This window comes from Peromyscus leucopus, chromosome 4, assembly GCF_004664715.2.
Source record: "Peromyscus leucopus breed LL Stock chromosome 4, UCI_PerLeu_2.1, whole genome shotgun sequence".
Lineage (NCBI taxonomy): Eukaryota > Metazoa > Chordata > Mammalia > Rodentia > Cricetidae > Peromyscus > Peromyscus leucopus.
In genome coordinates, this window is record NC_051066.1 from 123,233,701 (window position 1) to 123,250,471 (window position 16,771).

General features: G+C 44.5%; 1 protein-coding gene across 3 annotated transcripts in view; it reads left to right on the forward strand.

Moving 5' to 3' along the window:
* Nucleotides 1–10,443, forward strand: part of Kiz (kizuna centrosomal protein) — a 109,196-nt gene extending 98,753 nt beyond the window's left edge. For all 3 annotated transcript variants that reach the window (XM_028881848.2, XM_028881847.2, XM_028881852.2), the window contains 2 exons: nucleotides 8,094–8,137; nucleotides 10,302–10,443. In XM_028881848.2, the coding sequence (XP_028737681.1) occupies nucleotides 8,094–8,137; nucleotides 10,302–10,405 (148 nt within the window). In that variant the 3' untranslated portion in view covers nucleotides 10,406–10,443. The remainder of the gene's footprint in view (nucleotides 1–8,093; nucleotides 8,138–10,301) is intronic.
* Nucleotides 10,444–16,771: the final 6,328 nt, after the last annotated feature.

The following is a 16,771-nucleotide window of genomic DNA, read 5'->3' on the forward strand; positions in this document are numbered from 1 at the left end:
CCCTTCCCCACATGAGCTTCTTACTGGCATGGCAGGTTTATCCGCAGAGCCAGATAACTGCTGAACTTTTCTGAGAGTGTGCTCTACCATTCACTCAACCTTCTTTAAGCAAAAGTGCCTCACCTCAGTCTGGCATCACATTTCTGAGCTAAAGGGCAGTGTGCATTCTATACAATTATCTGCAAGGGATATGTTTACATTTGCAAAGGGAAATATTACCTCACCTCAGGCTAGGTCCTCTTCCCAGACTGTCCCAATACCATCTGCATTCAGTCTCAAGAAACAGGAACTAGGTGAGCAGGTTTACAGAAAGCCTGATGGGATCCTTCCTGACTCCCTTCCTGTCTACTGATGGAAGACTTGTCTTCGTTTTGACCTGGATGAGGATGTGTAGACTCTTAGCACATGTCAGGGATGTGGAACAGCCTTTATTGGATTGAAATGCATTCCTTCTGTTTCTGGGTCTGCGGCACTTTTGTCATGAAAGGATGGTGGATTTTTGTCAAAAGCCTTTTCTGTATCTACCAAGGTTACCATGTGATTTGTGTCTTTTGAGTCTATTTATTGATAAGTTAAATTTATTGTTTTATATATGTTGAGCTTTATTGGGCTGAATGTTTTGGTTTTGTATTTCTTTTGACATTCTATTGAATTTGGTTCACAAGCATTTCATTGCCTGCGTTCAGGGAGACTGGTCTATCATTTCATTTTGTTGTTGTAGCTTTATTGATTTTGGTTCCAGGAGAATAATGGCATCTTAGAGTTTGGAAGTGCTCCCTCCTGTTTTTTTTGGAATAGTTTGAGATGCATTGGTGTGAGTTCTCCTTTGAAAGTGGTAATGACTCCATTTGGGCCTGGCCATTGTTAAATCAGATTTTTTAGATGTGTTTATTATGTTTTTTTTTTTTGTGTGTGTGTGTGAGTGTTTGCTTTCATGTATGTATGTGTACCATATGTGTGCCTGGTGCCTTCAGAGGTCAGAAGAGGGTGTCAGGTCCTCTGGAAGTGGAATTATATATGTTTGTGAGTACCTTGCAGGAGCTGAGAGTGATACCCTGCTCCTTTGCAAGAGCAGCAAGTGCTCTTAACTGATGACCAGTCTCTGCAGCTGCTCAGGGGTTTTGTTTTGTTTTGTTTCAGTCAGTCTCACTGTCTTAGTCACTGTTCTATTTCTGTGAAGAGACACAGTGACCAAGGCAAATGTTAAAAGAAAGCATTTAATCGGGGGTTTGCTTACAGTTTCAGAGGTTTAGTCCATTATGATCATGGCAGAGTATAGTGTCAATGCTTCTTGATCTGAAAGCAGAGTACAAGAAAGGAAACTGGTCCCGGCGTGGTCTTTTGAAACTTCAAAGCCAACCCCAGTGACACATTCCTGCCAACAAGGCCATACCTACTCCAACAAGGCCATATCCCCTAATCCTTCTAATCCTTTCAAACCATTCCACTCCCAAGTTACTAAGCATTCAAATATATGAGCCAATGGGGGCATTCTTATTCAACTACTACCTTCTACTCCCTGGCCTCCATAGGCTTATAGCCATATTATAATGCAAAAAAATGCATTCAGTCCAACTACAGAAGCCCCCATAGTCTACCCCAGTCTCAATTCTGTTTAAAAGTCCAAAGTCTCTTTTGAGACTCATGGCAATCTCTTTGCTGTAACTCCTGTAAATCAAAATCAAAAAGCAGATCACATACTTCCAGCATATAATGGCACAGAATATACATTGCCATTGCAAAAGGAAGTGAGGGAGCATAGTGAGGAAATACTGGACCAAAGCAAGACCAAAAGCCATCTGGGCAGACTCCAGATTCTGTATCTTCATGTGTGATGTAAAACTCTTTTCATCTTTGTTGACTGTAACATGCTCCTCTCTTGGGCTGGTCCCACACCCAGTCTGCAGCTCTCCTTGACAAATATCTCACAAATCTGGCATCTCCAACATCTTAGGCGTCTCCAACACAATCCAGACTTCACCTTCACAGCTTCATGCAGTGGCCTCTCCCAGTCTCCATTCAGGGACACCCCTGACACACACCTGGCCTCAGGGGCTTTCCTTGCTGTAGAGGGAGATTTCTAAAGCCAGAGCCACACACCGGAAGCTGCCAAGTTCTCCTGCTTGCTGGGGCTGGAACTTGTCCCCTCTTTCAGTTACCTTTGCACCAGCTTTCTTTTGTGGATGGTTCCCTTCACTGCTTCAGTGCTCCTTTCATTTCTTCTCACAAGTTAGCTAGGTCGGGTCTTGCCCTGGGGTCACCATTCCCTTTATTCCATTTCGCATTAGTCTTTTCTTTAAACTTTTTGTCTCTTTGAGTACAGGACTTGACTCCAGCATCCTTCTCTTCTTTTCTCCTCACATAGTACATTTTGTATTTCTCCTTATTTCACTTGCTCCCTTTCATTGAAGATCTGCATAAAAGTGACCACTAATAACCACAACCACATGACTAGTCAATTTTAGTAGGCCACATATATTGAGAAACTCATCTATTTCTGTTAGGTTTTTCCAGCCTAGCGAGTGTCCTAGTTTGCTTTGATAAACACCATGACCAAAAGCAACTTGGGAAAGAAAGGGTTTATTTGGTTACACATCCAAATAAAACCACAGTCTATCACTTAAGGAAATCAGGGCTGAAGCTCACAGCAGGAACCCGGAGACAACACTGAAGCAGAGGCCATGGGAAATGCAGCTTAGTGGGTTGCTTTCCAGGGCTTGCCCTGCTTTCTTATGCAACTGTAAGCACTTGTCCAGGGGTGGTACTGCCCACAGTAGGTTGGGCCCTCCCACATCAGTCCCTAATCAAGAAAATAGACCAAACTAGTGGGGACTCAGGAAGTTCAGACAACACCTGTGGAGCCTCCACAGGACTCGACTGGGCCCTCTGTGTGGATGAGACAGTTGTGTAGCTTGATCTGCTTGCGCGGCCCCCTGGCAGTGGGATTGGAGTTCATCCCTGGTACATGAGCTGACTTTTTGAGCCCACTGCCTATGGTGGGACACCTCCCACAGCCTTGAGGCAGGGGGAGGGGCTTGGACCTGCCTCTACTAAATGTACTCTGCTGACTCCCCATGGGAGGCCTTACCTTCTTATAGGGTGGGTTGGGAGGGAAGGCTGGAGGGGCGGGAGGAAGGAAGAGGGGGATCTGTGATTGGTATGTAAAATGAATGGAAGGTTTCTTAATAAAGAAAAAGAGAGAAAATGCCCCCACAGACTTGCCTACAGGCCCTTGAACTCACCACCTTGTTCTCACCCCCAGTCTGCAGCCACTGGTCAGAACAAGACCAGAGGCTGACTTTCAACAGACTGTGTATTAGCACCCAGCAAGGGATTTGGACGGGGGGGAGGGGGGCTGCTTGGAAATGAGGAAAGTGTTGTAACTGTGTGTGTTCACAGTCTCTTTCCTGGAATTGTCTGCTTCAAGCAGGACAGCTTATTTTGGGAGATGGACTATCTCTGCAAACATTGCTTTCTGGGCTGACCAGTAATGGCTGATTAAGGTCATCTGTAATCTAGTAGGAGTCCTCTTTTACCAGGAGGCACTCTCTTGCCTGGGCTTTGTGTCACTGTGTACTCTTACACTTTATTGCTTCTGGTTTTGACCTGTCTTCTTTAGATCACATGCTTGTACATTTGTAGCATCTTACAGTGGTGAGTGTTTATAAAATTCAGGAGGTAATGTGAAGTGCTAGGTGAGATCTTACTCATGTGGATCCTTATGGATGTTGCTTCCACCGTCTTTCCTGCTTTAGTATTACAACTTACACCTTTACTTAAAGAGACAGTCTGCATGTAATTGCAATGGTGCTAGGACTATTCTCTCAGAATCCTCACACTGCAACTTTCAATAACAGCAAAACGGTAGTCTTCATTATTCCTCTGTGGACTAGTTCCCAATGAGTCTCATTCTCTTCTTGGAAGGTGCCTGGGATTTTGTTCCCTGTGGCCCAAGCTCAGAACATTTGATTTATTTGTTCTTGCTTAGAGAATGACAGAATCAGTGCACAAACTCAGACTAGATGTCATGTCCAGCGCTGCTGGAGGAGAGAAGCTGGAGCAGTTTTCCACCTCTTGGAGGAAGTCTAACAGGTCACCTTCAGTGCTCTTACATATTGGGCAACTTAAGAAGGAAATCTGTGTCAAGCCTGTCTCCTCTCAGTCTATCCCAAACCTTAGTTTTCCTTTGCTCTGGGCCTGATGTGTCATCTCTATTTAGAATTCATCCCTGCACACCAGTATGACCAGGGGCTTTTGTTCATCCACATGTGCCAAATGCCCTGCCTCTGCTTGCTAAAGTCCACCTTATACAGGCTCTCATGTAGGATCATCTGTAAACTTGCCAGAATACTAGAAGGACGGCATTGCTGACCCATTTTATAGACAACCAGACTGATTCTCAGAAGGGTAGGGAACTGGCCCAGGCACATGGTGAGCAGAGTTGGGTGTTGGAACCTCTAAGCTGATATGCCTCAGATATGTAAAAGACAGGCAGGAGTGGTTCTGTCCTATGAGCTGAGTGGATTTTATACTTCTCCTTTTTGCTTCATTTGTTCTTGTTGAGACAGGATTTCTCTCTGTAGCCCTGGCTGTCCTAGAACTCACTATGTAGATCAGGCTAGGCTTGAACTCACAGAGATCTGCCTGCCTCTGCCTCCCAAGTGCTGGGATTAACCACCATACCCAGTAGTTTTTATACTTCTGATTGGTTGTAAAAAGAGCCCAAAGAAGAGTTCTGTTTGATGACATATGAAAGTGCATGAGATTGGAGTGCCATTGTCTCTACATGAAGTTTCATTGAGGTACAGCCGTATCCATTCATTTATGTCCATCTATGGCCACAGACTAAGTAGTTGTAAAAGGCCACATGGCCCTCACAGCCTGAACTTTTCACTGTCTAGTGCCTTACAGAAATCCTTGGCCAACCTTAGCCTGACAAGTTAGAAGCATTCCTTTCACACCTTTGGAGATTAGTCAGTTCACTTCCAAGCACTTTGATGGAGTGATGTCCCAAGTGTGTGGCCTCGAACTTAAAACTCAATTTCTTACTCTGAAAGGGGAGTTCATATCCACCTTTCCCTGTACAACTAAACTAGTTGACTCTGCTCAGCACTCCATGGACAGTCATTCCTCTGTGTCTGTCAGCTTTCTTTGCATGTTTGGTGAGACCCATGAAAGAAATGTTGACCCTGAGAACTGTACGTAATAAAAGTTGACCTTGAATTATAGTATCACATCAATTTTTAGAGATGGATTCAAAAAAAAAAAAAAAAGATTGTTCCTAAGATCTCAAGGTAGAGTGGAGAGCACTTGAAAACATCCTCCATCTTTCTCAATGATGAACTGTGGTATATGTAGTTCTGAAATAGATTTCTTGTAAGAAGTCTAATAAAACTGACAATCAAGAACCACTGTACAATTAATTCATATTTCATTGATGTTGTTTTCTGCTCCCAATCATTTAAATGATTCAAAGTCACACAGCATGGCCACTGATCCAGCAGAAAGAGTAAGTTCAAATGGCCTCATGGAGACATAACATGCCTAGAAAACTTTGCACAAAGTAAGAGGGTCCCTGGCATGCTCAGTGGGTCACCTCATTGTGGTGGGACCTGACCTTACTGCTGGCTCAGTTCACTTGCTCTTGATGAGTTGGGTGATTACAAACACTTACTTACATGGAGGATATTGACATGGCCATGGCCACATTAGCAGCATTGTGTGAGGCATTTTTTTTCTTTTCTTTCTTCTTTTTCCTCTCCTGGATATTTCCCCCTTTGTTGAGAAGACAAAGAAACTCAACCTGATACTGGAGTCACATGCAAATCATAACATGTAGATCACATTTTGTATCATTGAATGTTGATCATGAGCCTTTCAGTTGGGCCTAGTGCTTAATAAAGGTCATTTATTCATTCTACCCTGAGCAACTGCTGATTGCTAAGCATTGGGTTATCCAAGTGAGCTGGAACAGATATGGTCTCTGCTTGCAGCCTAGAAGGTAAGGAGCAGCTTATTATCAGTTAGCAGAGGGAATGGATGGAAGACAGCAACTTTGATGAGGACTGCAGTACAAGTGGATGGGGATACAGAATCAGGAAGCCCAACATTGTTTGGGAGCTCACCTTAGGAAGTACCATTCAGCATGTTGGTCTTTATGCCAAAACCAGTGGGAAGACATTAAAGCGTTTTTCATCAGAAAATATAAGCTTTGTGTGTCCAGCATCTCACAAGCAGAAGGTGGACGATAGAGGAACAAATCAGCTGCAGTGTCATCAGGGAAGCCGTTGCAAACATCTGGATAGGAGTTGTTAGTTTGCTTGCAGGTGTGGCGAAAGTACGTAAGGAATTGGTAAGGGCTTGGGAATTACTAGGAGGTCAAGTTGGCAGGATGTAGTTATTGACTGTATTTGTTAAGGGACACTGGGGGGAATCAGAAAGTTGGGGTTGCCACTTGCTGAGGCAGGGGAAAGGACTGTCTCAAGTCCACACTAGAATGATGATGAGTTTGACTACAAATTACTTTGGAGGCGGGCAAGTAGAGCTGCCAAATGTACACTGGACATGTTTCTGGAACTTAGAGTAGTCACCGAAGCTGTGGGGACCTGGCCTGGGCTTGCCTGCCTCTATACTTTTGTCCCTGCATTAGACATTCAGCTGCCACATCCCACCACATCCCATTCCTCAGTCCAGGCCTGCAGTCTGGGCTTTCTTGCCCTCTGGGGACCCTACAGCTCTCTGTCCTCTCAGTCCCATCCAGCAAGAGGCGTGACCCTCTTCCTATTCCCCTTATTATTCATACCACAACTGTCTGAAGCCTGTCTGTCTCCCAGAGTTTGTACAATCTACCTCTGCCTCCCGGCACCTAGCCCAGCTATCTAGCTAGCACTTAGGTAATGGGAGTAGGTAAACAGTATCACAGCACACGTTGGATTCATTGTGTGTGTACATACCTTACATAAAAAGGATATTCTTGAGGCTCACTTTGTTGATCCAGCCCCCATGGTAGCTTGACTATTAACTACCTGGTGGCCCCTTTCTAATGGTCACAAGGGTGTTGTGCTCTTTGTAGAGAATGGCCATGGGCTCTACTGCTAGATCCTGGTCAGCAGCAGGCACCAAATGCCAAGCTAGTGTTATATGGTATTGTAGAGCATGGAAAATGGACCTTTAGTGGAGCCCGTTTTGCTGTGGTGGCTGTGTTGGAAAGCATATGTATAAGCTGTAGTTGTCAAGACTTGGACCAAGTGGGAATGAATTTGAAAAGTTCTCCCATCAAGGTGAACAGGGCCCTGGCCATGAGAGGGCAATGGTGATAGTTTGTATAGAAAAGGTAAATTTCTCCCCTAATGTCTCCATTGACCATTTGTCTCTTGGCATGACACTTGCTAGGTACAATACAGAACGTAAGTGATGCTCCCAGAAAGGCTCTTTACATTCATTAAATAGCATACATCCCTGGAAAGGCACACTGAGAAATCCCATTCCAGGGAGCCACTATCTTGCCCTCTTATATTCATCAGAGGAGGCCAGTAGGTACCAAAAGCCATAGATGCAAGCATTTGTCTCAGTGGATACTCAGAAACCTAAACTTGGATGCCCAAAGCACTTGCTGTTTCCCACAGTGTTTACTGTGACTGCTTTTGTTAAGCTGTTAGCGTTGTTGTTGCTGATTTGACTGAGGTATTATATAACATCCTCCCCAACATCTTGAATTCTCTTCAGCTATTCCACTTTGAGTCTGCTCAGAAGCACTGATACTTCATACATAGTGTTTCCCAGAGGACTGTCGAACAGATATCACCCTCTGCCTCATGCTGTTGTGATCACCCTCCAGCAGGACCCACAGCACGCAGGGCTCCCCCAGGGCAGGGCTGCCAAGAGGAGCACCCTGGAGGCTGGGGAGGCTGGCAATTCAGTGCTCCCCCAGCAGATGCCTCTGGCCACTCTGAGCTTTGACACTTTTATGCTTTTCAAGCCTGGGAAGGAAGTATAAAACTTCTCTTCTTACCATAACCACCACTGCTTCTTCCCAAACAGCTCCCTGTGAAACTGTTAGACCGGCTGTCAATTTTCACTTTCTTCTTTTATAGGCATGAAAGCAAAAGGGACCCAGTAACCACTATAAAGTCGAATGGTAAGAAATAAACAGACACCAATTGCCATTTCTCATCTTAACCAAAAGAGTTGTGTTGTGTATTTGTCTTCTGTGTCCTTGTGTGAAGACTGTGACATGTCCTGTGAGTTCAGGGACAGCCCATACAGCTGCCCATGAACAAGGTTTTCAGTGCAAGGATCGTGGAAGTGCCATGAGTCACATGGTAGTACAGTTTATTTGGGATTGATTGTCAGAATTGGTGCTTTCTGCCTACGGAGTGTTTTACCTCTCTTTCCCTGCCCCCAAGGCAGGGTCCATGAGCATCTATTGTAGGACTCTTGCAGTAACCTTAGCTGACTTCTCCACACCCAGTCCCTCCTGTCCCTACTTGGCCACTAGCATTTAACCTGGATTTACTCTCTTCACTTGCTACTTACCAATTCCACCATCTCTCACAAATTGCAGTGGCACATAATTATAATTTCCTCCCATGGTATCCTGGTGCCAGTTCTTTCCTTACAAGACCACACCTGCTTCTGACTTTGTTATGCCCCTGCCTCTATGCCTTTGCTCATGCTATTCCTTTATATGAAGTTCTTTTTCTTTCCTCTTAAACTCTGAGCTCCTCTGTAGCTGATGTTTTCTCCTGTCCTGCCCAGCCCCACAGATCCTGCAGCCACTTGTAAAATAATCACTCAGAAGCTTATATTAATTAAAACTGCTCGGCCATTAGCTCAGGCCTACCACTGACTAGCTCTTACATTTAAACTCAGCTCATTTCTGTTAATCTATATGTTGCCACGTGTTCTGTGACTTTACCTGTGTGCAGTTACATGCTGCTCCCTGGATGGCAGGCTGGCATCTACTGACTCAGCCTTCCTCTTCGCAGAATTCTCTTCATCTCTTGTCCCGCCTATACTTCCTGCCTGGCTACTGGCCAATCAGCATTTTTATTTATCAGTCAGTCAGAGCAACACATATTCACAGCATACAAAGAGACATTCCCCTATCACTTCCCCTTTTCTGTCTAAATAAAAGGAAAATTTTAACTTTAACATAGTAAAATTACATATAACAAAACAGTTATGTAGCAAGAATTACAGTTATAATACTCCTCTTCATCCTTCAACACCCAACCTACAGTGGTGCTCTAGCCCTCTTCCCATAATACAGTGGGACACTTCCCTCCCATGCCTGGGCTCTGTTCTCTGGTCTCCTTTCCTCTCATCACCCACTGGATGATGGAGAGCACAGGTATGAATCAGATGGCCTGGGTATAACTGAGCTGGACCACCACTGATGCTATGATTGTAGCCAGATGCTTACCCTTTTTGAGCTTCGGTTTGCTCAGTAATGTACAGACATTAATAGTGTTCTAACCAGCTTGGTGAAAGGATCAACTGGGGTCCTCTAAAAGAAGCCATCTCAAAGCTGCCTGGTTATTCTCTGTAGATGTCAATTATCTGATTGCAAGGCAGAAGATGCTGATGATGCCCTACCACACCCTGTCAGCTCCAACAGACAGGTGTGCCTGTGGCCTTCTACATAAGACAGTTGTATCTCTGACCCAGGGCTTTTGTTGGCAATACAAACATGTGAAGCCCTTACAGAGGACCAGAGAGTTCGCAGCTAGGGTTAGGAGATAATGGGTCAGTAAACACTGTGAGGAAAGCTCTATACAGTCTTCCAGAGGATCCTCAAAAGGAGTGAATCCCAGTTGTCCACTGCCAGCACCCATACCTTTCACCAGCTTCCACTCTTCCTGGGTCACTCTCCCATTCTCCTCACCAAGGTTACTAAGATCTCCTCCCAAATAAATGATAAGTGTTCAGATCAACCAATCACTACTGCTTATTTTTGTTTTTCCAAGTCTTCCCCTTTTCTAATCTACTCTTACAAAAACAAAACCAGGGAGATCAAAGTGAAGCAGCAGCCGCAGTGGGTCGGTGTCATTCCAGGGAGCCTAGGTTTTAATGTCTATGCCATAATAGTCGGACATAACGAAGGTTAAAAAAAGAGTCTTCAAGGATTGCTCTGGAATAATGTGAAGAGCACAGCATGCAGTGTGTACATTTGTGCAGGTGACGCGGTGTAGTCAGGCCTTCGGCAGGCCAGTGCTCCAACTAAGCAGTTACCTTGCTGTTTTGAAGACCCTCTATTAGAGTGCAAAACCGTTAATGAGCCATGGATTTTTCTCTTCCAGCCTTCTGGGGGGAGTCTGATGACAGTAACTCTGAAATCGAAGCTGCTCTTCGTCCTAGAGACCATAACATGTCTGATGACTTCGATGATTTTTATGACACATAAGCTGTTACATGCTGGAAATAAAGTCTTTAAACAAATTGTCACTGTGTATTTATAAATTCCAACATAAAAATACCCTTCTAAGTTTGCTCATCATTAAAGGGGAAAACGGAGACTATTATTCAAGTGAAATTGCGTGATAGAAATGTGAACATGGGCTGGGGAGTAGTTGAGTAGTACAGCACTTGCCTAGCTGAGAGAAGCTCAGGAGCCTTAACCCCAGCACCAGGGAGTGCTATGGGGAGCCAGTGTAATGGCGCATGGCAAAAGCAGGATGGTGGTTTCCCGGCCATCCTGAGCTGTCCAGCCACCCTGTCATTTCAGCACTTGGGAGATGGAGGTAAGAGGATCGGAAGTTCAAGGCCAGGATCAGCTACATAAGACCCTGTAGTGAAAGAGAATGACTCCCATAAGCTAATATATTTGAATGCTTGGTCCCTAGTTGGTGGAACTGTTTGGGAAGGGTTGAAAGGTGTGGCCTTGTTGGAGGAGATGATGTTCCTGTGGTAGGGATATGAGGTTTCTAAAGTCCATGCCATTCCTAGTTAGCTTGTGTTTGACCCTGTTTTCTCTGTCTCTGTCTCTGTCTCTCTCTCTCTCGCTTGCTCACACTCACTCACTCTCGTTCTTGCTCTCACACTCTCTCTCTCCTTCATGGTTGTTATCTCAACTATGTAAGTTTTCAGCTACTGCTCCAGCACCCTGCCTGCCTGCTGGCTGCCATGCTTCCAGCCATGATGGTCATAGACTCTACTACCCTCTAGAACCATGAGCCCCAAATTAAATGCTTTCTTTTATTAGTTGCTTTGATCATTATGTTTTGTTATAGCAATAAAAAAGTAACTAAGACAGACCCTGTCTCAGATGGACACAGGGTTTGATTAGACATCTCTCCGAAGATATAGTTGGCCAGTAAGCACACTAAAAAGCTTTCAGTCTTTAGGAAAACTCAAGTCAAAACCTCAGAGAGATACCACTGGGATCTAAAGAAACAATACAAGTGTTGGTTTAGATGTGAAGAAATCACACAGGCTGCTGGTAGGGTTGGATAGGCTATTGTAGAGCAGTTTTGGAAAACAGCCCTCAAAGAGTTAGACACAGACCTGCCCTGTCATCTAGCCATTTCACTCCAAGAGAAATTATATCTACCCCAAAATGTGTTTTAAAATGTCCATAGAAGTGTTAATCATAGCAACTAAATTGTGGAAATAAATGCCCATCACCTCGTAAGTGATAAACTGTAGCTAGAGTTTTCCTGCCTGGCCCACAGTCAGGACAAATCTCTGTCACCCACCAGTCCCACAGCTGCTCAGACTCAACCAAGTAAACACTGAGACTTATATTTCTTACAAACTGTATGGCCGTGGCAGGCTTCTTGCTAACTGTTCTTATAGCTTAAATTAATCCATTTCCACAAATCTATACCCTGCCACGCGGCTTGTGGCTTACCGGCAGCTTCACATTCTGCTTGTCCTGACTGCGGCAGGCTATGACTCCCTGACTCAGCCTTCCACTTGCCAGATTTCTCCTCTCTCCTTGTCCCGCCTATACTTCCTACCTGGCCACTGGCCAATCAGTGTTTTATTTATACAGAACGATATCCACAGCAATAAACAGTGAGATCTATCCAACAAATGAAATGTCAGCATGCCATAAAAAGGAATGGAAACTGATGTGTGTTACATGGGTAAACCTTAAAAATACAATGCTAAATGAAAGCACACCAAAAAAGACTGCATAGTTTATAATTTGCTTACATGAAATGTATTCAAGGCTACCCTGGTCTACATAGGCAATTCCTGGCTAGGTTGGGCTATATAGTGAGGCATATATTAAAAAATTATCTGTGATGGTTATTCTTAGTTGTCACCTTGACTATATCTAGAATTAACTAAAACTTCAAGCAGCTGGGTACACTTGTGTGGATTTTTAATTAAGTCATTGGAAGTGGGATGACCCACTTTTAATCTAGGTGAGGTGAGAAGATAGACCTTTGATCTGGGCCACACCTGAGGCAGTCTCTAGAGGACATGGAAGAAGGAAGCTCTCTTCACCTGCTTGCTTTCATTAACAAATCTATTCCTTCACTGGCATTCAAACCTACTTCTTTGGGATTCTAGTGTATACTGAAGACCAGCTGAGTCATCCAGCCTCGTGAACTGAGCAAATACTGAATTCTTGGGCCTTCAGTTGGTAGACAGCCTTTGTTGGACTAGTTGGACCACAGCCTGTAAACCACTCTAATAAATCCTCTGTGTGTGTGTGTGTGTGTGTGTGTGTGTGTGTGTGTGTGTGTGTCTTCACTCTATCAGTTCTTTTCATCCAGAGACCCTGACTTACACAGCACCTTATTATTTTTCAGAACACTTTAGCTTCATCTCCAACATTTTTTTTTCCTTCTTTTCACTATCATGGGAAACTGAGAGTTAAGTCTTTTTAATTGTTGCTATAGTTTGCATGCTCTCTCTAAAACCTGCGTTGAAATTTGACATCTTTGAAATAGATTTAAGAATGGAAACCATTAGAGCTCAGGTCATAGATTAATGACATTTTCTTGGAAATGAGTTTTCAATTAAAGAATTAAGTTTGGACCACACCGCTCTGACTGACTATTTAGTCGCTCTACAGCATGAAGACCTTGCCAGATGCTGGCCCCTGCAGAACTGTAAGAATTTCTGTTCTACATGTTACCTAGAGTCAGGTATTCTATGATAGCAGCAGAAAGGGCCTAAGACAGACAGACAAAGTACATAAGAGTACATTATGGCCTGCCTACCAAACACAATGGAAAGAATTGGATTGTTTTAGAACTGGAAAAGCTTTCTAGACATTACTTTCTCAAGTGTTTTGAGTCAGAAGGGGACCACATCATCAAAGTCTCTCATTTTAGGAACATTGGTCAAAAGTAGTCTTTGGCTAGGTTTTTATCACCTTGTCACAAACTAGAGTCATCTTGGAAGAAGAATATCAATTGAGAAAATACCTCCATCGGATTGCCTGTAGGCAAGCTTGTGGGGCATTTTCTTTATTAACATTGACGTGGGAGGGCACATCCCACTGTGGTTGGGATCCCACAGAGGTGGCATCCCACATGGTCCTGCGTGATATAAGAAAGTCTACTGAGAAAACTATGGGGAATAACATGCAGAACAGAAATTCTTAGAGCTTTGTGGGTGTCAGCGTATGGTAAGGTCTTTATATTGTGTCATATGGTAGAGCAACTGAGCAGTAAGTTGAGGGGAGAGTGGGAGTGCTTTAACCCAGCATCATTCCTTCATGGTGTCTGCTTCCATCCTGGCCTCCACATCCCTGCCCTGACTTCCCTGGATGATGGGCTATAAGCCGTAAGATGAAATAAATCCCTTCCTCCCAAGTTGCTTTTGGTCATGATGTTCTATCACAGCCATAGAATCTCTAAGACAGAAATTGGCACCAGATCTGTGGGATATTGCTATGATAGACCTGACCATGTTTGGGGAGGACTGTGGAAGTATTGTGAAACTTAGAGCTAGAAAGGCCATTGAGCACTCAGGGTTTAATGGCCTAGTCTGGGAGCTTAGAAGATACAAAGGTTCAGAGTGATGCAGATGACGCTGGCCTGGCTTATGATGTTTTGGAGGGAAGTAAAGACTACTGGAGCCATTTGTGTGGTGTTTTGCATTAAGAACATGTGGCTCTAGGCAGCTAGGGTTGGATAACCTGCTGTGAATTACAAGAGAGCAGAATCACTAAAGTGAAACCTTTGCAATGGAGGACGCTGGTAAGTTCAGCCTGAAGAATCATCTGTGATTAAGAAGAGACCATCTGTGGTGGTATTATGTTCTCCAAAATATTGTGTACTCTAATAAATTTATCTGGGGTCAGAGAACAGACAGCCACTAGATACAAAGGCTAGAAAATGGTGGCACTCACACCTTTAATCCTAGCATTCCAGAGATAGAAATCCCTCTGGATCTCTGTGAGTTCAAGGCCACATTGGAAATAGCCAAACATGGTGACACACGCCTTTAATCCCAGAAAGCCAGCCTTTAATCCCAGGGAGTGGTGGTATATAAGGTATATAAGGCGTGAGAACCAGAAACTAGAAGCATTTGGCTGGTTAAGCATTTGGCTGGTTAAGCATTCAGGCTTCTAGCAGCAATTCAGCTGAGAGCCATTCCGGATGAGGACTCAGAGGCCTCCAGTCTGAGGAGACAAGACCAGCTGAGGATCCGGCGAGGTGAGATGACATAGCTGTGGCTTGTTCTGTCTCTCTGATCTACCAGCATGGACCCCAATAACTCGGCTCGGGTCTGATTTTATTAATAAGAACTTTTAAGATTCATGCTACAACCATCATTATTGAGGCACAATCTTCTGGGAATTATTTCCTCAAAGTCAGCACACAGAGTCTGTAATCCAGAGAGAGTCAAAGCTGTACCTTGTGCTGGCAGTCAAACGTGGTCATGTCTAATAGACTCACTCCCAGGTAGTACTGCTTTGAAAGCATGAATGGGTCATGGAGAGCAGCTGAGGTTTGACACAGGGAGAGATCAGGAGAAGCCACTGCTAAAGGTGTAGTAGAGGCTCCAGAATGGAGAGAAGTTGAGGCTTTGGCACCATGTGGCAAGGTCAGAGTCTCTGAAGAGAACTCAGAAGAGGCTGGTGGTGACTGTGCAGCCCAGTTGGAGCCGGCGACCACAGCATGTTGGAGATGCCAGTGTTATGAGACAATGACCCCACACAGCAGCAGGTGTGGCGTAGAGCCAGCTTGAGCTAATGAGATGAGCTGTGTGTGCAGAGTTGGAGAAGCAGAACGGCCACGCCTGTGAGTGTCCCAGAAGTCTGACCTGAGCTTCACACTGTTGGATTTTGATTTTGCTTTGACTGTGACTGTGCCCTGGTTATTCCCTCCCGGAATAAGAAAGTTTCTAACTTATTTTTTTTTTAAGGATCCCACAGTTGAGAGACTTTGAACTTTTAAAGAGACTGGATTTTCAGAGAGACTGAATGTTGAAAGAGACTTCAGATGCTTTAAAGATACAACTTTCTAACTATTTGAATTTTTTAAAGTCTGTGGAATAAGTGTTACCACGGAAAGCAAGCCAGGAAGCAGCATTGCTTTATGGTCTCTGCATCAGCTCCTGCCTCCACGTTCTTGGCTTGAGTTCCTGCCCTGACTTCCTTAGATGATGGACTGTGATGTGGAAGAGTCAGCCAGATGAACTCCTTCCTCTGCAACTTTCTTTTGGCCATGGTGTTTTATCACACTTAGAAACCCTAAGACAGGCATCCAAGAGAAAACAGCTTAGATGCAAAAAGAAAACAAGGAAGTGGGAAGAGTTGGCAAGTATTGAAGGGAAATGTTTAACTCGCTTTCAACAACTGTGAATTAAAATTTAAGATTTTTAAGAACCCTGTGTGAGTCTCCATGTTCTAGATTACTAGTCATGGACATGTGTAACAAAATGGAGACAGCCCTGGCCGTAAGTGACCAGAATGAGCAGATCTCCCTTGCTGATAGACAATCAAGCCACTTAACAGGAAGGCTGTAACAGAGAGTAAATGTTAGCCCAGCCTGACCAGTACTCTTCCTTTTATGCATAGTCAGCTTGTCATGTACAACTTAAATTTAGAGTGGTAAGACTGAAAGTTTCCTAAGTCCTCACTGAACAACTATCAAACCTGTGAACACAACTTTTAAAACAAGAACTGGATCCTTTATTTAAAAAAAAAAAAAAAAAAAAAGTCATTGTTTTTGCAGTTCCATTAAGAAATTCAACTTCCATCAATCCACATTATGGATTGAATGAAGCAAAAAGACCCACACACAGGTCTGGGGCAGACTGTCCTGGGCTCCAAGGAGAAAACACGGCCTACCCAGTGCCTTGTGGCACGAGGAGGATGGGCAATATTATGGTGAGTAAACGTATGGAGTGGTATGGTAGAGAAAGAGAATGGTTCATGTCCTGTGGACAGAGGCATATCTGAAGAGGTGAAAAAGGTGAAGAGCAGGCTGAAGTGGGTGGCTTGATTGCCACCCAGGGCCTTGGTGATGTCTTGCCCAGGCTACTGCCAGGGCCTATGTCTGGGTTCATAGCCCTGAATGCAGTCACGGTCCGAGGTTCCGATACCACCGAAGGCCGAGAGGTAGGGTTGTACAGTGTTGGCCCCGCCCCTCACTGGCTGCAACACTAGGGAGAACTGAGCCTGCCCCTCACTAGCTGAAGAACTCAGGAGAGCGGATCCTACACCTCACCTGGGCAACACAATAGAGCTGACCCTGTTCTCAGGGGCCTGGGCCATCGGCCCTCAAGGTGTGAGAATTGGAGAACAGGTCATGCCCCTCTCGTCTGCCATGTGGTGGCATGGGTGAGGGAAAGATGCCCT